Source organism: Crotalus tigris, unplaced genomic scaffold (assembly GCF_016545835.1).
Source record: "Crotalus tigris isolate CLP2741 ecotype Arizona unplaced genomic scaffold, ASM1654583v1 scf7180000019031.1477733, whole genome shotgun sequence".
In the NCBI taxonomy this organism is placed as follows: Eukaryota; Metazoa; Chordata; class Lepidosauria; order Squamata; family Viperidae; genus Crotalus; species Crotalus tigris.
The window spans coordinates 1,420,731-1,437,344 of NW_024097335.1; the positions used below are offsets into that span (position 1 = coordinate 1,420,731).

The window sequence follows — 16,614 nt, forward strand, 5'->3', positions numbered from 1 at the left end:
CCAATCCATCCATGCCCACCCAATAGGCTGCACCCACTCTGGCCACACACACCCCCCCCCAGGGCAACCGCAATGCTGATGCGGCCCTCGGTGACATTGAGTTTGACACCCCTGGTATAGGGTTTCCTGCCTGGGCAGGGGGTTGGACTAGATGACTTCCAAGATCCCTTCCAACTTTATTATTATTATTATTATTATTATTATTATTATTATTATTATTATTATTATTATTACCGTATATTCCGGTGTATAAGGCGACCTGGCTTATAAGATGACCCCCGTCTTCAGCGCCGAGTCGCATGCCTAGAAAGTCGTCTTATACGCCGGAAACTACCGTTATTTCCGGCGTATAAGACGACTCGGCGTATAAGACGACCCCCGACTTCGGCGCCGATTTTAACGCTTGCGAAAGTCATCTTATACGCCGGAAAGTACGGTATTATTATTATTGTTGTTATTATATCGAAAGAACTCGGCCTGCCAACTCTACCGGTTGGCCAGGCAGACCCTACGGCCGGCCGAGGGCCCTCCAGTCACCAGGCCCCGTGCCGCGGGAGACTTTACGGCACTCTGACTGGCCCCTGGGAGTCGACTGGCAACCGGGCGCAGTTCACGAGACAGGGAGACCGCATGGGCGTAAGAAGGCCTGCCCCTCCCTCTTTGCCCCTCCTGCCCATCGATCCCCTAGGGACGTCACCTAACCCCGACCCATTTGCCCTCGCCTCGTTCTCGTTTCAGGGAACACCATCTATCTCTGGGAATTCTTGCTGGCCCTCCTCCAGGACAGAGCCACCTGCCCCAAGTACATCAAGTGGACCCAGAGGGAAAAGGGCATCTTCAAATTAGTCGATTCCAAGGCGGTGTCCAGGTTGTGGGGGAAGCACAAAAACAAACCGGACATGAACTACGAGACGATGGGCAGAGCGCTCAGGTAGGTGAACCCGCTGGGGGGGAGCTCCCCTTCCCTTTGTGGCCGAGGGGTCTGGAGAGCTTTTGGGCCCAAGTCCTGGCCTCTTCTAGCGCCCAACCACCCGCAACGTTTTGAACCAGCCGTAAAAGCCAACGGACGTCGTTGGACAGCATCCAACAGGCGGCATTTGCGACGTAAGAAGTGCTGCTGCCAATACAAAAAACGAATTGTGGGGGGGAAATTGGAAAGGTAAATGGTTCTTCGATACAGGGAACCCCACAACTGAACCTTAAACGTCTGTTGCGCTAAACGAGACGGTCGTTAAGTGAGTTTTAACATCATAGAGAAGCTGCCATTCTTCTCCTTCTCCTCCCCCTCCTTCTCCTTCTTCCATTTCTCCTTTTTTTCCTGCTTCTTCTCCTTCTCTTTCTTCCAGTCCTTCTCTCCTTCCTCCTCCTGTTTCTCCTTCTGCTTCTTCTGCTTCTCCTCCTCCTCCTTTTCCTCTCCCTCCCATCCTTCTTCTTCCACTTCTCCTTTTGCTTCTGCTTCTCCTTCTCTTTGTTCTTCTCCTCCTCCTCTCCCTCTTCCTCCTCCTTCTGTTTCTCCTTCTCCTATTTCTCCTTCTCTTCCTCCTCCTTTTCCTCTCCTTTCCATCCTTCTTCCACTTCTCCTTTGCTTCTGCTTCTCCTTCTTCTCCTCCTTTTCCTCCTCCTCCTCCTCTTCCTCCATTTCTACTGCTTCTTCTTTTTCTGCTTCTCCTCCTTTTCCTCTTCCTGCCATCCTTCTCCTTCTTCTCCTCCTTTTTCCATTTCTTCTCCTTCTGCTTCTCCTCCTTCTGATTCTTCTCTCCTTTTCCTTCTCTTTCTTCCACTTGTCCTTCTCTTTCTTTCACCTTTTCTCCTCCTCCTCCCCTTCCTCCTCCTCCTCCTCCTCCTCCTCCACCACCACCACCACCACCACCATCACCACCACAGAAGCTTCAAATGGAGAAAAGACCCGTCTGTAGTTGAAGGATGCTACCTAATACCACCCATTGTCACTGACTCTGCCGAGATATTTCAGAACGTGCAGATCATCCTACTTAAAAAAGTTTTCAATAGTGGTCAAATACCGGTTGGAAACAGCTGCATGTTCTGAAAAAAAAAAAACATTTCGCTTAGTAATTATTATTTTTTTAATTCACCTTTTCAGTGGATTTTTTTTGCCTCTAAGCTTAACCCTGGCTGTGGCTCCCCTTACTCCCACAGATATTATTACCAAAGAGGCATTCTAGCCAAAGTGGAGGGCCAGCGCCTGGTCTACCAGTTCAAGGAGATGCCGAAAGACATCATCTACATCGATGACGTGGACCCCAATTCCAGCATAGACACTCCCGATTCGACGCTCCTCTCCACCCCCGGGGCCAACCGGAGCCAAGCGGGCAAGTCCAAGGCTTCTCCCAACCCAGGCGCCAAAGGAAGCGGATCGGCGGCCCTTTTAAAGTTGCCCGTCAATGCCAAAACGGCCAAACTTAAGCAGCCCTTGGAGACTGTACCGCAGCCCCGGCCTCATATGAGCCCCGAAGTGTTGAGGACGATGCAGTCGGCCCAGCCGGCCCATCCCACTCAGCTGTATCGGACAGTCCACTTAATGCCATCTGTGCAGCCCATCCCGGAAGGGCAGGCGGCCATAAGCGGTAACTTGCTGGACGAATCCTTGAATCCTTCCGTTCCGAACATCAGGTGAGGACCTCGGAGCGAATCTTCACCGTGGCCTGGCTGCCCAGACCCCGAATGCTCTTTTCCCTCGCCTGGGAAGCCTCTGAGGGTTACAATGATAATAATAACAACAACGATAATAATAACGATAATGATGATGATAATAATGATGATAATGATAATAACGATGATAATGATGACAATAAGTATGATAATGATGATGACAATAATAACGATAATAACGATAATGATGATGACAATAATAATACTAATAATGATAATGATATAGTAATAATGATAATGATGATGGTGAAAATGATGACAATAATAACGATAATAATGATGATGATGACAATAATAATACTAATAATGATAATGATTATGATGACAATAATAATACTAATAATGATAATGATATAGTAATAATGATAATGATGAAAATGATGACAATAATAACGATGATAATGATAATGATGATGACAATAATAATACTAATAATGATAATGATGACGACAATAATAATACTAATAATGATAATAATGATAATGATGATAATGACAATGATGGTCACAATAATAATGATAATAACAATAATGATGACAATAATACTAATGATAATGATGATAATGACAATGATGATGACAATAATAATAACGATAATGATAATAATAATAATAATGACAGTAATGATGATGATAATGATAATAATAATGATAATGTTGATGACAATAATACTAATAATGATAATAATGATGATGACAATAATGATGACAATAATAATAACAACAACTCCAGCTTCATTTTAATAATAATAATAAAGTTGGAAGGGAACTTGAAGGTCATCTAGTCCAACCCCCTGCTCAGGCAGGAAACTCTATACCATTTCAGACAAAGGGTTGTCCAATCTCTTCTCAAAAACCTCCAGTGTTGGCGCATTCACCGCTTCGGGAGGCAGGTTGTTCCACTGGTTCATTGTTCTAACTGTCAGGAAGTTTCTCCTTAGTTTTGGGTTGCTTCTCTCCTTGATGAGTTTCCATCCATTGTTGCTTCTTCTCCTGCCTTCAGGAGCTTTGGAGAATAGCTTGACTCCCTCTTCTTTGGGGCAGCCCCTGGGTTACTGGAACACTGCTGTCATGTCCGCCCTCGTCCTTTTCTTCGTTAAACTAGACAGACCCAATTCCAGCAACTGTTCCTTATATGCTTTGGCCTCCAGTCCCCTTATCACCTTTGTTGCTCTTCTCTGCGCTCTTTCTAGAGTCTCAGCATCTTTTTTACATCGTGGGGACCAAAACCGGATGCCGTGTTCCAAGTGTGGCCTTACCAAGGCCTTGTAAATGGGAGACACGTACGCGGCAGAACCGGTAGCTAATGTTTTGTTGCCCAGCAGGCCCAGAACGGACTTCCGGAAACGGCATCCACACAGAGAACCGGTTGTTTCCATGTTTGAATCCCACCACTGGACGTACACGAAAGGGATCTTGCTACCTTTTGGGGTTTTTTCCTCTATGTGAAAAAAAACATAAAGATGCATGGGTTCTTTTAGGTTTTTTTTTTGTTTGTGTGTGTGCAAATTGTCTCCGGAGATTCTTAGCCATCCACTTCATGTTTGTCCCAAAGATGTTTTTTTTTTTTCAAAGGCAACTGGATATAGTGGATAAGACCTGATCTGTGCAAAACAATGTAGTGATACGTGTATAGATCTGTAGAAACAAAACAAACCACAAACGCAGGGCACAACACAGGAGAGTAAACCCTCCAGGGCAAGATTCAGTGGTCCATCTGCATTTGAAAGACGAAAGCCGCTCTTTCGAAGACAGAACAGTCCACATTTTGGATAGAGAGGACCCCTGGTTTGAAAGAGGGATCCAAGAGGCCATCTAGCTCCAAATTGAAGATGGGGAGGGATATGACATCCTTATCTCCTCTCTACAGCACAGTCCTTTCAGCAGTTCCAGGAAGGTTCCACACCCATTTGCACCACTCAGGCGAAGACACAGAAAAACCGTCAAGTGGCCTTAGTGACTCTCAAAGAGAGTATTAATGACCAGATGACTGCAAAGAATTACAGTCCTTCCATTCCCCCCGCCCCACATCATCATTCATCCAGAACTGAAGAAGCTTCTTGCATGAGAAGCGAAACATCAACATCACATGAAGTATTAATACCACTTTACAATGCCCTGGTAAGGCCACACCTGGAAAACGGCATCCAGTTTTGGTCACCATGATGCAAAAAAGATGTTGAGACTCTGGAAAGAGTGCAGAGAAGAGCAACAAAGAGGATCAGGGGACTGGAGGCTAAAATATAAGGAACGGTTGCTGGAATTGGGTATATCTAATTTAACGAAGGGAAGGACGAGGGGGGACAGGATAGTAGTGTTCCAATATCTCAGGGGCTGCCCCAAAGAAAAGGGAGTCAAGCTATTTTCCAAAGTGCCCGAAGGCAGGACAAGAAGCAACAGATGGAAACTCATCAAGGAGAGAAGCAACCTGGAACTAAGGAGAAACTTCCTGACAGTGAGAACAATTAACCAGTGGAACAACCTGCCTCCAGAAGTGGTGAATGCTCCAACACTGGAAGTTTTTAAGAAGAGACTGGACAGCCATTGGTCCGAAATGGTATAGGGTTTGCAGCCTGAGCAGGGGGTTGGACTAGATGACCTCCAAGTTCCCTTCCAACTCTGTTATTCTATTATCCTATTATGTACATGTATATGTTATGTATATGTACACACATAGATAGATAGATAGATAGATAGATAGATAGATAGATAGATAGATAGATAGATAGACAGACAGACAGACAGACAGACAGACACACACACACACAGAGAGAGAGAGAGAGAGAGAGACCTCCAAGGTCCCTTCCAACTTCATTATTATTACTAAAATGAAGCTGGAGTTTTTTCCAACACTCATTTTTTCTATCCCTTTTTTTCCTCTTTAATTGTGTTTCCTCTTAAGGTTGGAGCTTGCATTAAGTAGAAGACCACTGTTGCAAAATTAAATTGGTCTGATGAGAGAGATCTCTAGGTTTGGCTAATTTTGGCAGGAGAGGAATTATAGAAGCACATATCTGTTCTTCTCCTAGCTTGATCTGCAGTTGCCTAGCTGACTAAGAATAAAGAGCAGGAGAGGCGAAGAACAAATGTTTTAATTTGGGGTTATTCACAGGGCTAGGCAACGCACGCTTGATTCCTGTTTTTCCAGCCATTCTGTATTATGCCAGTAATCTAACCCAAATATTTATTTTTTTGCATTTAAATGTAGCATTATTTCTCATGCTCTTTTTAGAGCAAGGGCATGGAAACTGCAGCCCTGATTCTAATTTTATGCGATCTGCAACGAATGGATCAGACGACAAGGAAAGCGTTCTGTGTAATCTCTTTAATGATGCACACCATTTTGGCTATAGTTCCAGCTGGGGCTATCCTGCCTTCTTTAAAATATTCTAAAATATTCTCTTTTCAGTAGAAAACAAAAAAGTGTTAGGATTTAGGAAATCATTAAAGGAGTGGAGGACACATTTAGGATGTGGCTGGAACTCTACAGAAGGATTGAGTCTGTTTGGCAGCTCCAGCAGAGAGAGAGAGAGAGACAGCTGTTGTATCCCTTGATTAAAAATTGGTTTACATTTTGAGCTAGAATTTGATTTGATTGTGTTCAGGTGTCCACCATAAAAATGTGGTTTGAGATAAAGAAAATGAGAAGTGATGGGTTGATCTTGACTTTCAGCGTTGGGTGTAGAAGATTCTGAACAATGGGAAAATGGTTTTTTTTTCTCCCCTCCAGCTATTGTTTGAGATTCTAAATGACCCAGAAAAGTTCAATTAATAGAGAAAAATGAAACGACGATGGTTCCCTTGTATTCTGGGTGATATATAAAAAAAGAGGGTGAAGTTGTTCACGGGAACTCGGTTTTGAGCTCTGAAAATTTTGTTCCTCCTTCTCTTTTAGAGAAGTTCTGCTAATAGTACCCAGAAAACATGGAGCAGTCTATGGCTGCAGAATGCAGATGGTTGCCACCGCCTCCGTTTTGTTGAAGATACACATTTCCTGGAGGGCTTTATCTCGAAGTGTTTCATGATTCTCCAAAGTAGGAAGAGTAGAACAAACATAAGGGACGAGGAAGGAAGGAAGGAAGGAAGGAAGGAAGGAAGGAAGGAAGGAAGGAAGGAAGGAAGGAAGGAAGGAAGGAAGGAATATGGAGAGAGGGAGGAAGGAAGGAAGGAATATGAAGGGAGGGAGGAAGGAAGGAAAATGAAGAGAGAGGGAGGAAGAAGGAAGGAATATGAAGGGAGGGAGGAAGGAAGGAAAATGAAGAGGGAGGAAGAAGGAAGATGGAGAGAGGGAGGAAGAAGGAAGATGAGAGGGAGTAGGAAGAAGGAAGGAAAATGAAGAGAGGGAGGAAGATGGAGAGAGGGAGGAAGATGAGGGGGGTAGGAAGAAGGAAGGAAGGAAAATGAAGAGAGGGAGGAAGAAGGAAGATGGAGAGAGGGAGGAAGAAGGAAGAAGAGGGAGGTAGGAAGAAGGAAGGAAGGAAAATGAAGAGAGGGAGGAAGAAGGAAGATGGAGAGAGGGAGGAAGAAGGAAGATGAGAGGGGGGAGGAAGAAGGAAGGAAGATGAAGATGGAGGGAGGAAGAAGGAAGATGAAGAGGGAGGGAGGGAGGAACAAGGAAGGAAGACGAAGAGGGAGGGAGGAAGAAGGAAGATGAAGAGGGAGGAAGAAAAGATGAAGAGGGAGGGAGGGAGGAAGAAAGAAAAATGAGGGAGGGAGGGAAGGAAGGAAGGAAGGAAGGAAGGAAGGAAGGAAGGAAGGAAGGAAGGAAGGAAGGAAGGAAGGGGATTTCAGGTGACTTTCCATATTAAAAAAAAACACGAGGTTGCTTCCAGGTCATAGTTTATGCATGCATTAATGATTAATATTACAATGTGTTTTGTGTTGGAAAATAACCCAGGGAGGCCTCAGTCTGTCAACTCTGCCCAAATTTGTTCTCTTAAATAAGAACGACCCTCGACTCCATTCGACGCGAATGGTTTACTTTCCTAAAAGCCAAGTGGAGTACAGTAGAGCAAAGCCGGAACTGAGGCTCGCACGCCAAAACTTCCCTGGCTTAACTTTTCCCTCTTCGTCCCTTCCCGTTGCTGGTCTCCCCATCGTCCAGCTCTATTCAAACAAACCGTTTTGGGGGATGGTCTCTTCAACTGTAGACTGGGCGGTGCGAAGCCGCGCACCATTCCCAGATGTGCGACTTGAAGTCGTGTCTCTAGAAGATACCGTGAGCAGTTAGGTGTCTACGGAGGTTTTCCGTCATCCAGGTCACGGTTGTCCCAAAGGTGCTTTTTTTCTTTGAAGACGTTTCGCTTCTCATCCAAGAAGGTTCTTCAGTTCTGGCTGAATGATGATTTGGGGGAGAAGAATGGAAGGACTGTATTTCTTTGCAGTCATCTGGTCATTAGTACTCTTTGAGAGTCAGTGTGGCCACTTGAAGTTTTTGCGCCTTAGTTTGACATGCAGACAACACAGACTCATCCCCAACAGCCCGTGCCCATCTTCAACAATGAAGGGACACAGATGTTCTGTCCCAGCCTATGTGAGTCCTTGTTAAGCTCACAGGGAGAAACCTCTCTTCCATCAAGCAGGCTGGAAGCGCAGGAAAAAACCAATCCCCTTTTATTGTTCACAGACCTAGTCAGTGTCCAAGGCAAACAAACACAGTTCACAAAAATTCAATTCCTCAACACGAACAGCTGCCTTCGGCCATCAGCACTTCCCACTCCTTCCCTTTTATAATTCAGCCAAGGCGTGGCTTCCTAATGCCTTCTCCTTTGCCTTTGGAGCCTCCCCGTTGCATCCCTCTGTCCTACTCGCTTCTCTTGCCGGCACATTCATGCATCTGGGATTTGTCCCAGCTGTTATTCATCACTGTCCAACTCAGGCTCCCAGCACAGCTGTATCTCAGCCTGAGCGTGAGTAGAGGGGCAAGGCTCCTCATCAGACTGTAAGCCTTGGAGCTCCTCAGAGCCTTCCTCTGATGTCACTCCAGGCCCCTCCTCCTCCTCCTCTGATTCCTCAGACTCAGCTGCCGGGTCCACTGGCTGGCGAGGAATCACAACAACAGGGCAAAAAAACACACCCACTTGCACCACTCAGGTGACTCCGAGGACACAGGTAAACCTCCAGGTGGCCTCAAGGACACTCTAAAACAGTGGTTCACAACCTGTGGGTCGGGACCCCATTTGGGGTCAAACGACCATTTCACGGGGGTCGCCAAACAACGCAGTCTGCCATTTTTTTCCTCTTTTCCTTAGCTGTGCTACTCCCTTTTATTCTATTGGCTTTTGAAAGCCAATAGAATAGACTCTCTTGAACAGAGTCTAATTCTATTGGCTTTCAAAAGCCAGTAGGAATTGTCCAGGCTGTCTCTGCCCTGCTGAGCCTGCCAAAAGTCCCATTCTGCAAACGGTGCTGCACCAGTTGAGTAGTCCTCGACTTATGACCGGTTGAATAGTCCTCGACTTAGGACCGGTTGGGGGTCGCGGCATTAAAAAGGTTGAGAACCACTGCTCTAAAAGAAGGCAAATGACCAGCTGTCTGCAAGGAGTATAAATCCTTCTATTCCCCACCATCCAGTCTGAGCTGAAGAAGCTTCTGGGATGAGAAGCGAAACGTCTTCAGAGAAAGAAAAAAAACAGGAAGCCCTGTTGCCTCCTGAAAAAGGCACCTTTGGGACTTGAGTCGTTAACTTTCCCCCCATCCCATCCTTCTCCCTGCCTCCCTCATGGCTGATGGCAGACGGGCAGCTAGCAAACGCCAAGAGTAGGCCTAAGGTGGCAGTTCTGACCCATGTTATTTATCTTTCCTTCAACAGGACCATCCAAGCCTCAGGCCAGGTCCCAGTGGTGGTTTCTCCCGGAAGCCAGCAGCTACACACCGTCACACTCCAGACCGTGCCTTTAACCACTGTGATTGCCAGCGCGGATCCGACGTCTTCAGCCGCGCCCCAGAAGTTCATCCTACAAGCCATCCCCTCTTCGCAGCCCGTGACCGTGCTGAAGGAGAACGTCGTGTTGCAGTCGTCCTCCAAGCCGATCTCCCCTCCTTCGTCCATCGTTTTAAGCCCTGCTCAGGTCCACCAGGTGCTCACCACCAGCAACGTCCAGACAATTTGCAACGGGACGGTCAACGTGGCCTCCTCCACGTCCTTCAGCACCGCCACCCCCGTAGTAACTTTTACGCCCAGCGGTTCCCACGGCGGTTCCAACGCCGTGATCACCTCCGTGATCAAAGCGCCAGAAACGAAAGCTGCCGTTGTTCAAGGGACGGTGAAATCGGAGTGCGAAAACGGCGCGGGGGAAGACGACACCCCCTCCGAGCCCAGTTTTCATCAGCCGCCTTTTGTCGTGATGGTGTCGGCTTCCAACGGGTTCCCTCCCACTGTACACATCAAACAGGAAAGCGAACAGTCCCAGCCACTGAGTCCTTACGAGTAACTAAGAAGAAAAATAAAGAGTTTTATGATTGCTCTTCTCCTGAATGTGATGAAAAACGCCTCCACCAATTGTGTATGTAACCTCTGATTCCAAAGCAAGGCATTATATAAAGCTACTTTTAATTTCTCGAATTATATTTTAGCAGTAAGGCTGTAGAGTTGATTGCCAGCTTGGTTCTTTTCCTCCACCATATAAAAGATGATCTGTTTCAAAAGGCAAGGATGAAGGAACGTGCTGTTTCTTTTTTTTAACTGTTCTTTTCTTTTTGATCACTGTCCAAAAATTCAAAATTTCTTAAGACTTCCTGTATTATTTGTCTATCTTGCATAATAATGTAATCGATGCTTTCAAGCAATAGCTAATTTCAGGAGGGTTTGTTTGTTTTTTCCATGCCGTTATCTTGGGTTTTTTTTGTTTTGTTTTTTTAGTAAATTCCAAAGATCTGTTTTATTCAATGTACTTAGAATATATTTTGTTTTATATGGATATGAAGCAATGGGCGATCTGATCTTCGTTTGTTCTGTTGCATTTTGCCCCCCAGTGAGAAGACATTTTGCAAAAGAGATGTACTTCCCTTCTACCAATAAGAATATTTACCACCACTTATGCATTCTACTTGCTAGATATTTTCTATTTTAATAATGACAATATGTTTGATGAACTGGCTCACGAAAGCGGGAGCTATCACTACAGGTGCAATTATTTTTCAGACCATTTAAACCTTGAGGCATAAAGAAATGCGCTGTTGGCTTTTTTCAATTATTTTTATAAGGAAATGAAAAATAGAAGTATATGGGACTTAACCCGAGTATTTTGAGATTAAAATATTTCTACAAAGTACCTTTTCTATTGTAAATATGTAATTTAATTTCTCAAAAAAGATTTTTTTTCATAAAAGAAAATATTTCCATAGAACAATATTTTATAGATACAAATAAGATCATTATGTTTAGAGCTCTAAAAGTTATATGTATTCCTGTATTGCAGAGTGAATTTGTATTTAAAAGAAAAAAGATTAAAATGTGGGACCTCTTGAGACTGTTTCCTCTTTTTTGTATTTTAATTGGTTTATCATGAAAATAAATCAAGTACAACATCCTTGCATGGTTTTCTTTCTCTGTCTGAAATCTGACGTTAGACCTGTAATAAAATACAGATTTAAGATACAGAAGTCTTTATTATTTTGGCAAAAAAACAACAACCCCAAACTCAAAAACCTTTAACAACCCTTGTTGTTTAAAATCAACCTAAGCTAAGAATCCAGAGTGAGAAATTAAACATAAGGAACGTTAAGAAGCCTCGGAAGCTGGCAGTAATGGTTCAGCAAATAAAATAATTATTGGCTGCGTTCATCTCTGATCAACTTTACATACATTAAAAGAATCTAGCATCACGTTTAATCCATAATAGGATCAGAAAGAAGCCCAACTATTTCTGAACTCACAGCAGCTGAAATATCTTGCAGAACTGTATTCCAGCAAGTCCAATGTCAATAAGTACTGCTCAAGTTGTATGAACCCTAGTATTTCCATCATAAATGAAATTAAACATGTTTTTTTGGCTTACTGACATATTTGTTCTGCTCCTGGCTTTCTTCTCATGCTTTCTCTACCTGGATGAAATCCATAAATTGATGCAATAATACAGAATTAAGCTGTGTCTTTTTTTTTTTTAACCTTAAAATCGTTATTCAGAACAACTTGACTATCTTCTCCTAATGTGTGGAGAACCTTGTATTGGATAGAAAATTGAATATCCTATCCACAATAGATTCTTCTTCTTCTTGTGCCATATCCGTTATCGGACATTGGCGATCCTGTTTTTATCAACAGCCGCACGAAAAAGTGCTGCTGAGTTTTGCCCAAACCAATCCCTTAGATTTTGAAGCCATAGACTATACTACTTTGCAAATAAAAGCACTGAGGTTTAGGCCTCTCGGCATCCCAGAATAGTTTATTCATGTAATTCCACAGGGTAGCAATAATACACTAGTTCCTATGTCCCCTGACAACATTTTAAAACGATAACTTCCCAACTGTACCCTGGAAATTGCAGCATCCACTTTATCATTTATATTATTTATTAAATTTCCACCTGGCCCATCTCACTTAAAGTGACTTTGGGCGGCTTACAATGAGAATTTTGTGGCAAAACAACAGCAATTACGCTCGAGGTAACAGGATGAAATAATTTTAAGAATATACCGTTCAAAAAAAAAAGCACCCATTAACAAATATTGATCAATCCTACGGTTGATTTCAGCATAAATCTCAACAGGCTGACTTGAGGACCAAATAAACTCATTTGATCCCCAGGAGTAGCCGTGAAACCTAATTCTGATTTAGGATGTGTAAACCCAATGGGAATCAGTGACGTAATTGTAATTTATAACTGAAATAAGTGGCATAAAACGTTTTGAGTGACGTGAGGCCCTCACACAGACGCCAAAGTCGCCCTGGAATTTATGCTCTTCTCCACAGTCCTTGACTTACGACTCTATCTGAGCCCAAACTTTTTGTTGCGAAGCAAGATAAGCTGTTTTTAGTGCGTTTCGTCCCATTTTACAACCCGTCTTGTTATTAAGACAGCCGCTAAGTCAATCTGGCTTTCCCACTGACTTTGTCAGAGGGACTTAAATGGTGATCACATGGCCTCGGGACACTGCAACCGTCGTAAGTACATGCCAGTTGCCGAGCTTCCAAATTTTGATCACGTGACTACGAGGCGGCTGCAAAGGGTGGTTAAAAACGGTCACGTCAATTTTTTCCCCAATGCAGTCGTAACCTCAAATTATCCCTCAAAACAAAAGGTTGTAAGTCAAGGAGATAGCCTTAAAAAGCGGGTTCCTATCACTATGTTTTGGTTTTGTAAAGGTTGTGTGTGTCAAACCTTCTGACTTGCATTTTTGGAATTTTTGCAGCAAATTATTACAACTTATCAAAGGCCACGTTTGATACCTTCTCTTTTTTTTTGGTATTTAGGATTTGTTAATTTCTAATGGCTATCACTGTTACACTGCTTAGTGATTTATTACCCTGATGTGGGACATTACTGTTAGGTTAAATAAGTAGAATTTCAGAAAACTGAGGTTTTCATTTCAGTCTTATTTGAAGAATATGCTGTAAAATGGGAGTCAGCTAAATTATGCCTTATATTTGTGAATTCCATTTCAAACACGTAATTAGGTCCTAGGTTACTGGCTAGCTTTTTTGAAAATCAGATTCATGAAAACTATTTCAAATAGAAGACATTTTTATGTGTCATAAATAATTTACTTTTAATGGAGGAGCTGTCCTAGATTAGCCTTAATTGAGGATCATCTTCCTTTTGGAAAATGGGAGTATTATTTTAATGTTGTTGTAAGACAAATGATCAGAGCTTCGTAAATAGGATAACTAGCTCAAGGTTAAATTAGGAAATGATGTGGTTTTTGTTAACGGTGGTATGTGGAGTGTTCAAGAAATTTTGAAAATTATATTTTTTCAATAGCTACAATGCAAATGCATTTTCTTGAATGCAAACAATTCAGTCTCAGCGATGTATGGAAATGAATTTTTGCAACTGTTTTGACAAGAACCAGCAGTAATAGTGGTGTGATGTACTCTTACTTTTTCTAAAAACAAAATAAATTCCACATATATTCTTTTCAGTTTGTGCATATGTGTTTATGCACACTTTGATTATTCGGTTCTTGGTGATTTTTCTTTTAATTTGTGTAAATTCTCTCCATTGTAAAAATCTGGCCTGTATTGAGAAGCCCGTGACGGATGGCATTTTAAGAAGGTGGAGAGTGGTCCCTTCCTTAATAAATAATTCTTACTCTTTGTTCAGCTGGTGGAATTTATTTCCTTTCAAGCAATTCAGTAAGTTTGCTAAATATCCTTTAGCATAACATTTTACAGGCTATTTCGTTTTAAGTTGAGATGGGAATTTTGCACTAGAGAGCCTGGCATTTTACTGAAATATTTAAAAATCTGAATCTGGCCTGTTTATTGAGTTTTGCATTGTCAAATAAATCCTCTCCACAATTGTCTATAACTGTCTACAATGATGATATTAGTGCACCTGGATACCCCTCGTTGCACTAATCCAGAAAACTCAGAATGATTTTTATCTCTTTATAGTTCCTTGGCAAGGGCACATTTAGAATACTGCATCCAGTTTTGGTCACCACAATATAAAAAAGATGCTGAGACTCAGGAAAGAGTGGAGAGAAGAGCAACAAACATGATTCGGGAAGATGAAGTTAAATAAATGAAGAATGGTTGCTGGAATTGGGTAAGTCCAGTTTAATGAAAAGAAGGGCTAGGGGTGACATGATAGCAGTCTTTCAATATTTGAGGGGATGCCCCAAAGAAGAGGGAGTCAAGCTATTTTCCAAAGCAACAAAAGTCAAGACAAGAAACGACGGATGGAAACTAATCAAGGAGAGAACCAACCTGGAATTAAGGAGAAATTTCCTGACAGAACGATTAATCAGTGGATCAGCTTCCCTCCAGAAGCTGTGGGTGCTCCATCACTGCAAATTTCCAAGAACAGATTAGACAAGTATTTGTCTGAAATAGTATATATTCTCCTGCCTGAATAGGGAGTTGGACTAGAAGATCTCCAAGGTCCCTTCCAATTCTGTTATTCTGTTCTGTATAATCGCACCTTTGTATGTTGTTGTTCTTAGTTGCGAAGTTGTGTCCGACCCATCGCGACCCCACGGACCACATTCCTCCAGGCCTTCCTGTCCTCTACCATCTTCTGGAGTCCATTGAAGCTCACGCCTGCTGCTTCAGTGACTCCATCCAGCCACCTCCTTCTCTGTTGTCCCCTTCTTCTCTTGCCCTCCATCTTTCCCAGCATCAGGCTCTTCTCCAGGGAGTCCTTCCTTCTCGTTAGGTGGCCAAAGTACTTTTCAACTTTAGGATCTGGCCTTCCAAAGAGCAGTCGGGGTTGATCTCCTCTAGGACTGACCAGTTGGATCGCCTTGCAGTCCAAGGGACTTGCAGGAGTCTTCTCCAGCACCAGAGTTCAAAGGCCTCCATTCTTTGGCGCTCAGCCTTTCTTATGGCCCAACTTTCACAACTGGGAAAACCATGGCCTTGACTATACACACTTTTGTTGGCACCTTTGCATAAATGCACCTAAAGGCAGCACAAGAAGTCCTGGATAGAAACTTATCAAAGAGAGAAGCAACCTGAAATTAAGGAGAAACTTGATAACAGTGAGGACACTTGACCAGCTTGCCTTCAGAAGTGGGTGCTCCATTCACTGGAGGTTTTCAAGAAGAGATTTGTCTGACAACCATTTGTCTGAAATGGTATGGGGTCTGCTGCTTGACTAGAAGACCTCCAAAGTCCTTTCCAATTCCGTTATTCTGTTCTATTATCATTGATAATTTCCCAATTTGCCAATACAATTGTCCAGGAAAAACAATGTGCGTGTATCATTTTGTCAAGGGGTCGATGACTCAGCTTTCTTAGTCTCATCCTCCTGGAGAAAGTCTACCTTAAGTCTTCACATAGAAGGCAAGACAAGAAACAACGGTTGGAAACTGATCAAAGAGAGAAGCAACCTGGAATTAAGAAAAACTTCCTGACAGTGGGGACAATTAACCAGTGGAACAGCTTTGACTCCAAAAATTGTGGGCACTCAATCAATGGAGATTTTTAAGAGGAGACTGGACATTCACCTGTCTGAGACGGTGTAGGTTCTCCTGCTTGAGCAAGGGGCTGGACTAGAAGACCTCCAAGGTCCCTTCTCTATTTTGTTATTCTATTCTATTTTATATTTTGTTATTCTATTCTATTTTATGTTTTGTTATTCTATTCTATTCCATATTTACTATTCTATTCCATCTATTCTATTCTGTTCTGTTCTATTCTATTCCATTCCATTCCATATTTACTATTCTATTCTATTCTATTCTATTCCATATTTTCTATTCTATTCCTATTCCTCCATTCCATTCCATCCCATATTTACTATTCTATTCTATTCCATATTTTCTATTCTATTCTTTTCCATATTTTCTATTCTATTCCATTCCATTCTATTCCTCCATTCCATTCCATTCCATATTTTCTATTCTATTCTATTCTATTCTATTCTATTCTATTCTATTCCATTCCTCCATTCCATTCCATTCCATATTTTCTATTCCATTCCATTCCATTGTCTATTCTATTCCCATTCTTTATTCTATTCCATTTCCATTCCATTCCATCAATCCCACTACTTCCATTACATTTCCCTGGAGAAAGTCTATTTATGGCTTTGTTTAAGGCTTGGCATCAACATCATCTACCCTTCATCCACATCTTTATCCGCACCCATCCATCCCACTCCGTTCCTTTCCTCCTCTCCCGGTTTGGGGAGAGGGTTCCTGAAGAGTCACCCACGCCCCGCTGCCCATCATCCCCATCCTCTTCCTCCTCCTCCTTTGGAAAGCCCCGCCCACCCCGAAGCAAGCAGCGCCCCCCCTTCCCCCCCCTTCGCCAACGCGCCGCCCGTCTGGAGCGCCG

General features: G+C 43.0%; 1 protein-coding gene across 2 annotated transcripts in view; it reads left to right on the plus strand.

Annotated features, from left to right (window-relative positions):
- Nucleotides 1–11,200, plus strand: part of ELF1 (E74 like ETS transcription factor 1) — a 103,548-nt gene extending 92,348 nt beyond the window's left edge. For both annotated transcript variants that reach the window (XM_039358571.1, XM_039358570.1), the window contains exons 7-9: nucleotides 739–931; nucleotides 2,158–2,631; nucleotides 9,481–11,200. In XM_039358571.1, the coding sequence (XP_039214505.1) occupies nucleotides 739–931; nucleotides 2,158–2,631; nucleotides 9,481–10,102 (1,289 nt within the window). In that variant the 3' untranslated portion in view covers nucleotides 10,103–11,200. The remainder of the gene's footprint in view (nucleotides 1–738; nucleotides 932–2,157; nucleotides 2,632–9,480) is intronic.
- Nucleotides 11,201–16,614: the final 5,414 nt, after the last annotated feature.